Source organism: Acinonyx jubatus, chromosome F2 (genome assembly GCF_027475565.1).
Source record: "Acinonyx jubatus isolate Ajub_Pintada_27869175 chromosome F2, VMU_Ajub_asm_v1.0, whole genome shotgun sequence".
Lineage (NCBI taxonomy): Eukaryota > Metazoa > Chordata > Mammalia > Carnivora > Felidae > Acinonyx > Acinonyx jubatus.
Window position 1 is genome coordinate 37,438,487 of NC_069394.1, and position 13,794 is coordinate 37,452,280.

The 13,794-nt window shown below is 33.6% G+C and overlaps 1 protein-coding gene across 11 annotated transcripts in view; it reads right to left on the reverse strand.

The window, feature by feature from the left end:
- Positions 1-13,794, reverse strand: part of VPS13B (vacuolar protein sorting 13 homolog B) — a 794,855-nt gene that overhangs the window by 353,530 nt on the left and 427,531 nt on the right. For all 11 annotated transcript variants that reach the window (XR_008292721.1, XM_053208413.1, XM_053208414.1 and 8 more), the window contains exon 25: positions 2,630-2,833. Coding sequence is in view for 10 of the 11 variants with exons in the window: in XM_053208413.1 (XP_053064388.1) it covers positions 2,630-2,833 (204 nt within the window). In the remaining variant the exon portion in view is untranslated. The remainder of the gene's footprint in view (positions 1-2,629; positions 2,834-13,794) is intronic.

Sequence of the window (13,794 nt, forward strand, 5' to 3'; positions counted from 1 at the left end):
ATCCATGGCTAACACAAAACTAATAAGCTCACTAATGAACATTTTCATTGCTTATGTTTACAACTCAATCAGAAAGAATCCTCAATATTTTAAATTTAAATGAATTGCAGGAATGTAAGGATCTTGTTATAGAAATCAGAATTTATTTTTTTAATTTTTTTTGTTAAGTAGGCTCCATGCCCAGTGTGCTTAAACTCACGACCCTACAATCAAGACCTGAGCTGAGATCCAGAGCTTGAACTTAACTGACTGAGCCACCCAGACACCCTGGAATGAATTTCTTTTTATGTGACTGAGAAAATCTGTCCCTTTGTTAATCTCTCCCTTTATTAATTTCCCCATTTTGGCTCATGAGGACATCATTCTTCTGGCTTTTTCTATTATAATACACCTAATAAAACAAAACTGCTACTAATGTTATATTTATTTTCAAGATTCTTCTCAAGCGTTACTTCCTCTGCAAAACACCCAAAGATACCAGAGAATAAATTTGTTAATCATACTTCTATAATTACAGGGCATGTTAATCTCTATGACATCTCATATTAGGGCTACCATGTCCTTTTGTGTAGGTTGGACAGTGCACAATAGAGAGCACCATTTATACTGTACTTTGTATGAATGGCAGTCCCTAGATCTATGACCAACAGGTGCGACCACTCCATGAAAGCCTTGTCTTTTCCAGTCTTTCAATGTTTTTTTAAATGTCTCTTTCTAAAATCCCACTTCCCAAAATAGGTAGTCATGTTTATCTGGACATCCCAGTAAATAAAGTACTTAGCAGACAATTGTTTAATGGAACACTCTCCTTTCTGCCAGTGGAATGTCTCTATGACTTAACTTCACTTATTAATTTCACTTATACTATCCTTGTTAGGAACTTGTCACCCCAAGCTTTGATTACTCTTCTAAAGTATTTCACAAAGTGTATTCTGTGCAATGATAATTTGTGGAAAAGAGTCTTTGGTTAAATAAGTTTGAAAACTATTACATTCAATAGAGTGGTTGCTGTTTTTGAACTGCAGGAGCTTTTGTATTCTAACTGTAGGAACTCCATGAAAGCAAGTTTTTACCCTAGAAGGGATATGCCCCATCGACCTCATAACTGCACATTTCTAGACTGGACTTATTCCTCATTTGGAGTGTGGAGTAAAACCCATCACTTGGGTCACTGGTTTCTCAGAATGTAGAATGAACGGGGATAGAGAAGTTGCTTGCGCAGTTGTCAAACAGATCTACTCTAATGTGTTAAAGCCTCACAGCAAATTAAAAAAAAAAAAGGTCCATTTAACTGAGTTTGATTGTCTTTAGTGTTTAAAAAAAATAATAACATCCCCTTTACCTGATGCTTCTTCCCATTCTGTACTTTGCCAAAGCTATGTTTCCATAGAACATGTCTTCATGCAAAAACAATAACATAACTTCTACCTCTATCTATTATAGTAGTTCTCAGTGGTGCAAGTTCACCCCTGTGTTTGGGAAATGTATTAGGATATTTCTGGTTGACTCAATGATTGGGTGTCACTACCGGCATTTAAGAGTTAGGATTAGGGGGAATTAAGAGCTTCTATCATGAATAAGGCAGTCCTGAAAAGCAAAATGATCTCATAGAAATTTACACAGGTGAAAATCTTGGAAATATATTTGGAAATAAAACTGAATTCAGCTTTAGATCTAAACATTATTTTTTTGGCATTTCTGCACAATTTTATTATAATTATACACTAAGAGTTCCAGAAATGTAAATAAAATGTAAATGAAAAGAAAGAAAGCATAAATTTTGCTTTATTCAAAACTCTACGAAGTTTGCTGCTACTTCAGAAAATGATGCCACCAATAAATGATGCCACAACAGTACCACTCGTGGTACTGGATACAGATGGGAAGAAGTCTATTTGTTATCAGTCAAATTCACAGTAATTGTATGTACTGTGTACTTCATCATGTCTTCTAACATAGTCATGCCTGAGCACTTACACATATATTGAAATATATATTATTATACTTTGAATTATATTCCTTTAATCCTTTATATTTTGAGCTATTAGATATTTTTGAAATATTATGTATATGTGCATTACATTTTTTTTTTCATTCAGGATAGTAAAGGGGCATTATAAAATATTTGTTATAAAACAGGCACTGGCATGTTGGGTGAGGTTAGGGTGTTAAAAATGAAAAGAAAGACTTTTATGACTGGAAGAGAGAAGGTGAGGATTTTGGGTTTGACAGGATTAAAAACCACTAACGTAAAGATAACAATAATACCCTGGTTCACAAAAAGGGCAGGGGCAGAGAGGGTAGGGGAAAGGGAAGCATAAGCCTCTTTTTCACTCAGCTTTTAAGTTTCCATACTCCTGAGGAAACACATACCTTTACTGTGTCTCAGTTTTTTCCATTTCATAGAACCCGAATGTCCTGAACTACCCCACTACCTACTGAAAGCAATTAAAATACTTGGACCTAAAAGGAACATTAATAAATAGCCACTGCTACCACAGCTCCCCATGAGCCTTCTGAACCTGGCAGCTTCCACAGAAATGAGGTCATCTTCATTCTCAACCCTGATACAGAACTCTGTGGTATATATCACCCTTCACTGGCAGCAGAACCTTTCAGAAACACTTACCTCAGTAGTAGTTCCAACATCAGCAGATGGGCTGCATGTGCTGGTATCTGGAGGAGCAGTGCCTACACTGCTTCTCACTGGAGAACCAGGGACAGGCCCCGCCACGGTTTCTGCATAGGCTGATGAAGGACTGAGATTACCTCTCCTCTGAATCTTATTCCAGACCTTATTCATGATCTCAGTCAGTTCATAGAAAAGCTGCACCTGAGCAGAAGAAAAAGGGAAAACGAGTCTTTCAACTTCCAGTCACAATTAACTAAATTACTACATGTGAAAAAATTAAAACAAGTCCAGGGAAATAAGAATATATGAAATAAAAATCTATCAGTATATCACCAATCATGATATTATATCATGATCTGTAATCTATGATAATTATCTAATATATATATTATAATAATACATATGATCATGAATATTTTGATACTATGATTCAGATGAGATATACAAAGAACAATTCATACAGCAAGTTTACAATTTTAAGTATTTTATCGTGATTTGAATTTGAAGCAGATATAATGAATTTACTCATACTTGATGTTTGCCACATATTCAAACTTTGATGTCTTATGAGCAATTTACTTTTTTTGGAAAAACACTGTTAATACAGCAATAATGTTAATTAAATAGCTTATTATGAAAGAGTGGATTGCTTTTAATATACAACTAATAGAACACAAAGAAATGCCTCTTAAACAGAGGTATCAGAATTAGATGTCAAATGTATACTAGTAAATATGATTATTTAATTACACATGAAATAATTACCATTCTTATTTCTAAATGTTTTCCACATTTAAATTCTCCCTACTTTTCTGAGGAATAAATCTGAAACAGGATTTCTCACCCAGTAAAATAAAGTGGAAAAGAATGACATAACATAGAATGGTAAAATGAAAATGTTACATACAAGACTTTGCTATAGATAAAGAACATAAACTATTCAACCTACCATTCCCCTTAGATTTGTCATTCCAATATTCAGAGGAAAAAAATTGTTTAACTTGCACATTGTTTGACTAAGTTCTAAGATATTTACACAAGATTTCATAAATAAGCATTAATCACGGAATTTGTATGACAACATATTGCCATACACTGTATAAAACAAGCCCAAGGAAAAAAATGCAAACAAAATATATAAGCAAATCCACAGCTGGATACCATATTCTGCTTGCCATTAAAAAAAAAAAGGGTGAAATTCTCATATTTATAAGAAGTTTCAGCCCCAGGACACATCCAGATGATAAAGCTGGCTTCTTATGTGGGCAGAACAGATGCATAAAAACACTGTTGTCAACCCTTATTTGATATAAAACAGTACTTAGGTTACAGTTTTCTCCTGCTTTTTGTGTGATGAAGTCTCAAATCTCAGGTTATAGCTCTTTTTGCTTTAAAAAAAACATCTAATGGCTAGAGATCTTACAAAACACCTCTTAGAAAAATTTTAGTTCAAATTCTTTTGTCTTTCATAATCAAGAATGAGTTCTCCCTAAAAAGAAACAATTTTATTGCAAACCGTATTTTGAAAAAGATTTTCTTCTTCTTAAACAATTAAAACTGACAAATAAGGAGAGCATACACCAAAGAGAACAACTTCTAGATACTTCTAAGGGCATAAAGTTAATTTATTTAAGAGAAGTGATGCTTTTATGGTCACTATTTCTTATTTCCTTTAACTGTTACCCTTCAATAATTATGTATGAATGGCACTCAGTATGTGCATAATTAATGTGCCAAGCAAACGCAGACATAAACTATAAACACATTTTTATTTTCAAAGGAGAAACTATCACAGAATTCAGACTTGCCAAATTCAAAGGTTTTAAAAAAATGAAAAAATATGAAGACAAATATTCAATTCTTATCCTTCAAGCTGTACTGAAAACTGCCAATGAAAGCTATCACTACCCCCCTATTAAAATGTCTAAAATCAAAAAGCCTAACCATAACAATATTGGCAAAGATGAAACTCTCATTTACTGCTGATCAGAATGCAAAATGTAGAATAGTTTGGTGGTTTCTGAAAAAGACATACATCTACCATAGGATCCAGCCATTGCACTCTTGTTTCCCCAAGAAAAATGAAAGTCTATATCCACACAAAGACAGAACACAAACGTTCATAGCAGTTTTTCTGTAATAATCCACAACTGGAAAAAAATCTCAAATCTTCATCAGTAAGGGGACAAATAATATGTAGTATATGCATGCAACAGAATATCTATCAAAAAAAGAAATCAACTATGGATTCATGAAAAACATAACCTAACCTGAAAATAATTACGCTGAATGAAAGAAGCTAGGTTTAAAAAAAAAAAAAAAAGGAGAGACAGAGACACAGAATACAACTGTATGATTCTATTCATACAAAATCTTAGCAAATGACAAGTATCCATAATGACAGAATTACTGGTTGCCTGGGATGGGGAAAGAAGTAAAATGGAGGATTATGAAGTGGCATAAAGACACTTTTGAGGATGATGGATGTATGCATTATCTTGATTCTGAGAATGGTTTCATGGGTGTACATATGTCAAATATCCTAGCATTAATTTAAACATGTGCAGTTCATTGGATGTAAGTATATCCCAATAAAACTTTAAAACTTTCTTAAAGATGAGCACCATGTGAGGCAGCTTTATATACACTATGTATGAAGATGACTGAATATCAATAATATCTTGTGTATCGAATACCTAATGAATACCAAAAATATAATGTTTCACTGTTTAAAACTTAATTTCACATCTATTTTCTCATTTACTCTATAACCAATCACATAGGAGATTTACTTGGATTGGAGAGGCTGAGAGAAGCCTCAAGCCGATACATTTCTAAAGAAGAGACATGATTTAAGTGGATACAAAAAGCCACTGCAGTCTTAAGAATGCCAAGAGCAATAGCCAAGTGCAGGAGATGATGTAGGGGCATCGAAAGGCTCTATCCAGTTAGCGAAGAAGAATTTGTTTTGCAAGGTATTAGGAGAGAGAAGAGTAATCATAAAGGCAGGTAGAAGAAAACCATGGGTATACAATTTCAATGGAAATCAAGCAAGAGAATGGAATTTCAACAAGTGATTACTACTCCATGTTGAACACCAAAGAGCTCTAAGTGAATATATATTTTAAAAGGCTAGCTCATTTGGTATGCAGGTTATCACTAATCATTAAAACTCAATTTCAGAAAAAAGACTTTTGTCAAAAACTTAAAAACAAGCAAACAAAAAAAAAAGCCTTTGCATATAAAGCATAATCCTTACCCAGTCTAATTTTGCATAAAGATAAAAATAAAAATCAGGGGACTCAGAAAAATTAAAAATGAGTGGTACAAAAAATACAAATCTAGTTTTGTCTAAACTCAATGGTGTGCTCTTAGACAGTAATGCCAAATTCTACTTCCTTACTGAAAACTGAACATAACTTACCAATAAAACTATGAATAAACAGGATAAAAAAGGAGCATAAAACCTATTCTTCCTCTAGTTTCACATACCTAAAACCCAAAATGGCAAAGATGGTTTTGTTCCTGGAAATGCCTTATAGCAAGACAAAATGTATCAATTTATTGGCTAAGGGAAAACTGAAACTCTATTATATTAAAAAGGATTCTACAGGCTCCTTTAATTTTAGAATAAACGTAATTTTTAAGGCCGAAGAGAACAGTGACTAAACACATTAAAGAGAATTGGGTAACTTTGGTAAAACAGTTAAGATAAAGGGAAGGGTTAATGAAAATCATCCCTAGGAACAAAAACTCTCATTATTCATCTGTGTTAAATATTTATAGTGTCGAAGGCCCTTGAACGGCAATGAGTTCTAGGAACTGACATAGTAGTTTAGTTCACCATAGTTGATACAGAGACCCACAATAATGCCTAATATGACAATGAATTTATCCTGGGTCTGCCCTACATACAGAGTTGCACACTATATATTCAAATACAGCGGGGTGCCTGAGTGGCTCAGTTGGTTGAGTGTTTGACTTCAGCTCAGGTCATGGTTTCACGGTTCATGAGTTGAGTCCTACATCGGGCTCTGGGCTGGCAGCTGGAGCCTGAAGCCTGCTTCGGACTCTGTCTCCTCTCTCTACCCCACCCCAGTTCGCACGCTGTCTCTGTCTCTCTCAAAAATAAATAAATATTAAAAATAAATGAATGAATGAATGAATGAATAAATGAATGAATGAATGAAATACATCAACTACTTGCAGGCTTTGTATCTAAGCAATAATAAATCAAATTAATATACCAGTGTCAAAACTTCTGATATGACTCTAATGGATAAACAAAAAAAATGATATTTAAGAAGAAATTATTTCCTTAAAATGGAATCAAGAATCTTATACACTGGCTACAATGTATAAAAGCTTCTGATAGTATATGCAAAATTTAGTGGATATACACATTGTTCTAGGGAACAGGCTCATAGCTTTTGTTGGATTCTCAAAGAGGTCCATGACACAAAAAAAGGACTCAAGAAGCACTATCCTTCACAAACACAAAAACCAAACAGATGGAATAAGCACTCACAAAAAAGGCGGTGTTATATTGAGTCATTAATTGTAAAAATAAAAATCATAAATGAAATTTTAGGATACACATGGATGTCTGTATTTTAGGGGCCCCTTATACTCTTTATAAGGCAGGATACCCAGAAAATAAAAAAAATACCTATAGATAATATTTCATCAAGAAAGATTGAACATTTTTGGTAACAGATGCCATACAGGCAAATAACTGCATTACAAATTCAGGGTTTGTATTCATAGTGCCTAAGGGAAGCTCTTGGAATTGCTAGGAAATTTAACAGACAAACTGTGTAAATGATATGAATTATCAATTAGTAAAACAAATTCATTGACCAATAAACATTTAAAAACTGTTCAACCTTATTAATAATCAGGAAAATACAAACTAATGTAAACAATTTGAATTGCCAATTCACAAAAGAGCAAACTCAATGGCCAAGAAACATTTAAAAAGATGATCACAAAACATAGGAGACTCTTAAGAACTGAGAGAAAAGTGAGGGTTGATGGGGGGGGTAGGAGGGAGGGGAGTGTGGGTGTGGGGTATTGAGGAAAGCCCCTGATGGGATGAGCACTGGGTGTTGTATGGAAACCAACTTGACAATAAATTTCATATTAAGAAAAAAAAAGATCAAACATCTGGTTTCATTTCCCTTCAGTATGAGGGACTTCCTTTAGGATTTCTTGTAGTGCAGTTCTACAGGTGATAGATTCTTTTATGTGAAAATGTCTTTATTTAATATTTATTCATACACATGTATTTTTTTTTTTAATTTAGAATTCTGGGTTGAGAAGCTGTATTTTTCCCCCCGCCATTTAAAGATGTTATGTTCTTCTGCTCTCTATACTCAGAAGAAGTGAGCTAATAATCAAATTTTGGTTGTCTTGTATGTAATGTGTCATTTCTCTAAAGACACTTTCAAGATTTGCTCTTTATCTGTGGATTTCAACAGATGCATTAAGAAAGGCATGGCCTTCTCATGTTGTATGGGCCAAGGGCAGGCCACCCCATGATGAGCCGAGCCACTCTGGCATGAAGATTATTTTATATTAAATAACAATCAAAAAAGCAATGCCAGCAGATTCACGAAAAGATCTCTGCCTCCCCCACAACTGCCTCAAAGAATTTAGGTAGAGGACCTGCACTAGGAAGAGAATTATCACCACAAAGAACTACATTATGATATGAACTAGACATGGTAGATAGGGAGGAACCTATCAAGGCCTGTTTGATCAAAGTCCTCTAAGTCCCATGGTTTCTAAGTGGCCCAGCAAACATTAGCTTACTAGACAATTACTCTTTATCATCTTCCTATAAATTGCATTCATTTTCTCTGAAGTCCCAGACTTTCTCCTTAGTCCAAAATGGTATATATAACTAATTTTGCCTGTCATGGGAATTTCCATGTCTGTGTGGATTCCCCATATTTACACTGTAAGATTTTATTTTCTCCTGTTAATCTGTCTCATGTCAACTTGATTCTTAGTCCACCTAGAAGGACCTTGAGGAGACAGGACATTCTCACTCCCCCACAGTGTGTTTATCTTATTCAGCCTTATTCTCCTCATTTCTGGTTGGGATATGTAGTATTGGGCTTGTAGTACTCAGTATTATTCTGCAATTGGGGAGAAAAATCAAGCCATCTTTTGTAATTGTGAAAATCCAGAGGGAGTCTGAAGCCTATGCTAGAGCAACCACTCACAAGAGAGAATCTCATGATTTTATCATTAAAATTTAGGTTAATCTGGCACACAAGGATATAAAACAGTATCAACTCTTTACCAAACCTCTGAATACATAATGATTCTTCAAAGTGTTACACTGTTTTGTGGCTTCCTAGCCCTCTGGAAGACTGCTACATCCTACCAGAGATACTCATAACAATTTACAAAGAGGGTATCACATTTTGTATTGGAGTTAATCTAAAAACTAACACAGTTGGCATTCCTATAATATTTCAGAATTTACAAGGTATTTTCACATATTTCATAAATATCTGAAACTTCCCAACAACCTTGTGATCAGCTTTGGTTATAGAAGCTGATAACAATTAAAAAGAGCTGGTTTATGAGGACTTACCAAGAAGATAAAGTTGGAATTAAATGAAAAGATAAGAATTATCACATTTTGGGTAAAGGCATTCTTGAGGCATGAGGTTCACTCAGCCTTGGTTTAATTCTCAAAAAAAAAAGATCTTGGTATTTGGGGAGCAGCAAGGAGGCCTTGGGAGCCAGGTGATGGAGGTTTAAGGACAAAAAGAGTGAGCAGGCATGAGAAAGAAATACCAGACCAAAACCTATGTGATGACTTTGCTTAGAACCAGTTTATATTTAAAAACAACAACAAAACCTGACCTTTGTTCCAAACAAAGTGGATATCTGATAAAGATATTCGAGAGTTCGGACTTGAGCGACAACATGACATTTAATAAGATTCCACAGAAATCACAATACCCTTCAGAATCTCAAAGTAAAAGAAGTTTTTTTTTTTTTAAAAAAAGATTCAAAATAAAATATTTCCAGGCTAAAACACTAATAGCAATAGAATTTATTCTCAGCTAGGATGGCTATGGATGTCCAGAACATGTAGAGTAGTACAATCCTCTCAAGGCTATAATGACTTTCATAAGTTCCTAAAGTAGAAGGTCTCTGATGGACAACTCCAAGTAGTAGCTGGATGTCTATCATATAGAGATTAAACTACTATTAAACTATGAATATAAAAAATTTTTCTATTTTTTTCCTTAAGTTTCTTCATATCCTTTTGGAATTTGTTGTTACAATCATTCCCTCCTCATTCCCACTCCCTTCTCCAGGCAATGAGGAATCTGTCACAATATCGTAGTCTGCATATTCTAACGTTTTATATAGTTGTAATTATACAGTAAGTACTCTTTATCTGACTTTCTTCACTTGGTGTAGTGATTACAATATTCATCCATTATGTTGCATTTTATCAATTATTCAGATCTTTGATGACTGACTAGTATTATATTATACAGATAGATCATAATTTGTTTAATTACCGTTTAATTATTTATGAACATTTGAGTTGTGATCAGTTTTGGGCTATACAAATAAGCTGCCAAAAATATCCACATAAAAGTCTCTGCATAGCCATATATTTGCATTTCTCTAAGGAAAAACTTAGGGAGGAATGGCTGTGTCACATGGTAAGTGCATGTCATACTTTTTCAGGAATTTCCAAGTTGTTTCCAAAGTTGTATAATTTTTACATTCCCACCAACAGTATACAAAGAGTTCTAGATGGTTCACAATGCTCATTTTTATTTCAGCCAATCTAATTGGTGTATAGTGGGTTGTCTTCATTTTACATTTTATTTTTCCTGATGAATGATGATGATATGCATCTTTTCATGTGCTTAATGACCAATAACATCTTGAGTGGTGAAAGTCTGTTCAAATCTTACACCCATTATATAAACTATTCTTTGTCTTCATGTTAACAACTAGAAAGGGTTCTTTAAATATCTTCCATAACATGGGACACCTGGGTGGCTCAGTTGGTTAAGCGTCTGATTCTTGGTTTCGGTTCAGGTCATGATCTCACAGTTCATGGGATCTCGCCCTGTGTATGGCCCCACACTGTTAGTATAGAGCCTGCTTGAGATTCTCTTTCTTTCTCTCTCTGCCCCTTCCCTGCTCATGTGCTTGCTCACTCACTCTCTCTCTCTCTCTCAAAATAAACAAATAAACTTTAAAGAAATATTTTGCATAATAGTTTGATGAATATTTTACAAATACTTTCTCTTAGTGTTTGGCTTTCTGCTCTGTTACCGAGTCTTTCAAAGAGAAAATGTTTTAAACTTGATTATGCCCAGTATCAAAATCAATTTTGCCCTTTGAACAATACTGACTCATCCAATCTGTGAACAGGTGTATGTCTCCAGTTAGGTGTTAAGTTCTCCCAGCAATGCTTTCCGGTTTTTACGGTAAAGGTCTTGGATATCTTTAGATTCATTTGTTTATGTTTCTGGAAACCAGTATAAATGGAAGGGATTCATTCAACCTTCCAATTGTTTGCTGCTAATATATATTAATAAATAGCTTTTTATATATTACTATTGTCTCCTGCAACCTTGATAATTTTATTAGTTCTAGTAATAGTTGCTTAATTCCTCTAGGATTTTCTTAAAAAAATTTTGTCAGATACAAACAGAGTTTTACTTCTTTTCTTATCTTTATGCCTTTTGATTTCCTTTGGTTTATTGGAATGGCTACAACATCCAGGATGATATACAACAGGTGGTGAAAGCCCACATTCTGGGCTTTTTTCTGATTTTAGTTGAAAATAATTCAGTGTGATATTAAGTATGATGTTTGATTTACTACATATATGTCCTCTACAGTTTTGAAAAATTCTTTAATATTAATTCTTTAGTATTCTTTAATATTAAATTCTTATTTAATATTCTCAATTTGCTGAGAGTTTTAATCATAAATGGTTGGTTAAATTTTGTCAAATGTTTTACCTGCTTCTAACAGAAATTATCATATGGTTTTTCTCAACTGTTACTGATATGGTGAATTATACCAAATGATTTTTGAATATTAAAGCATCCTACTTTGTCATAATGTATTAACTTTTTTTATATACTGCTGCAACGATTTGGTAATATTTAAGAATTTTACATCTATTTTCATGAGGGATTTCTAATTCCTTCTTTTTCAGGATTTGATAACAGAATTATGCTGGCTTTGGGGTGCCTAAATGGTTCAGTTGGTTGAGCGTCTGACTCTTGACTGCAGCTCAGGTCATGATTTCATGGTTCATGGGATTGAGCCCCACATTATGTTCTGAGCTGACAGTATGGAGCCTGCTTGGAAGTCTCTTTCTCTCTCTCTGCCCCACCCTCCCCTGCTTGTGTTCTCTTTCTCTCTCTCTCAAAATAAATAAATAAACATTAAAATAAAATGTATAAAAAATATACACTGGCTCATAAAACAAGTTGAGAAGGAATCCTCCATTCTCTATCCCTGAAAAAAGATTTATAAAACTTTTCTATTTTTTCCCTTGACTATTTGACAGAATTCACCCATTGGGGCCTGAAACGGTCTTTATAAACTTGTTCTGATATCACAATTTCTATTAGAGATATATAAGGATATTCAGATTTTCTATTTCTTCCTGTATTATTTTTTGATCAGTTATTTTTTAGTCAAAATTTCTATTTCACGTATATTGTTACACTTGCTGGCATAAAGTTGTCCATATTCTATTATGCTTTTAAAGTCTGTAGGATCTGTGTGATAAACCTCCTCCTTCATTCCCAATATTGGTAATTTGTAGTTTATCTTTCTTATATTGTAACAGTCGTCTCTGCTCTTATCTTTATTATTTTCTTCCTTTCACTTATTTGGGTTTATCTTATTCTTTTCGTAGCTTTCTGAAGTGGAACCATAAGTGAATGACTTAGGGTCTTTATTTCTAATGTTAATATTTAAAATTATGTTTTCCCTTGAAGAGTACTTTACTATATCCACCTTTTTTATTGTCACTCAACCAAAATATGTTCTTATTTCCAAGTGATTTTTGTCTTTGATTCATAGATTATTTAGAAGCATGTGTATTGTACAGTTTTCTAGATAATTACTGATTTCTAATATATTTTGACTGTGATAATATACAGTACTTTACTTTGATCTCTTAAACAAAATGAGAGAATGTACACCTGAAAAAAAAACGTTCATTCCATGATTGTTCAATATGGTGTTCTATAAATGTCAATTAGATAAGGCAAGTTGGTAGGGTATTTCATACTTTACCTCCAATTATTTTTTTATTTTTATCTGTTTGTTTTATCAATCACTGAGAAAGATGTTGTAAAACTTTCCTACTATGTCTGTGGTCAATTTTTTTCATCTTCTATATCTCCATATTATTATTTTTCATCTAGTTGTTTTATAATTGCTGAGGGAGGTCGCAAAAAAGTTCCTACTACAGAGTACTGAATAGAATCATCCATTTTTTCCCTTTGATTCTGTCCATTTTAGTTTCATATCCTTATTTATCTCTGGTAATACCCTTTCTCGTTATGTTTATTTGATATTAAAATAAGCAAATCCAGCCGTCCTCTGCTGTTTGTATGGTATATTTTTCCTATGCATTTATTTATATTGTATCCATTTTTTTATATTTCAAGTGCTTTGGTTTTAAGCAATATATAATGGAATCTTGCTGTTTTCCCCACTCTGTCAATCTTTGCCTTTTAATAGGAGTAAACATTAAAGGGACAGTAAACATTTTTTTGTTAAAGGATCAGATAGTAAATATTCTGAGCCATGCTGTTTTCTGGTGCTCCTACTTACTTCTGCAGAACAGCAACCTCAGACAAAATGTAAAAAATGGGTTTTTGGCCTGCAGGCTTTAGTTTCCTAGCTCATGGTGTAAATACTCCTAGTTAATATCATTAACATTTAATATAATCATTGGTAAGAATATCTTAGCCCTACCATTTTACTGTTTTCTGTTTCTACCCTGTTTTTAAACTCGTGTTACCACTTCTTGACTTGTTTAGATTATTTCAATTTTTTTTTTTTTTTTGGTATTTCACTTTAATATGTCTATTGGCTTTGGGTGCTGTCTCTTGGTAGTTTTGCATTTTATTTTTAGT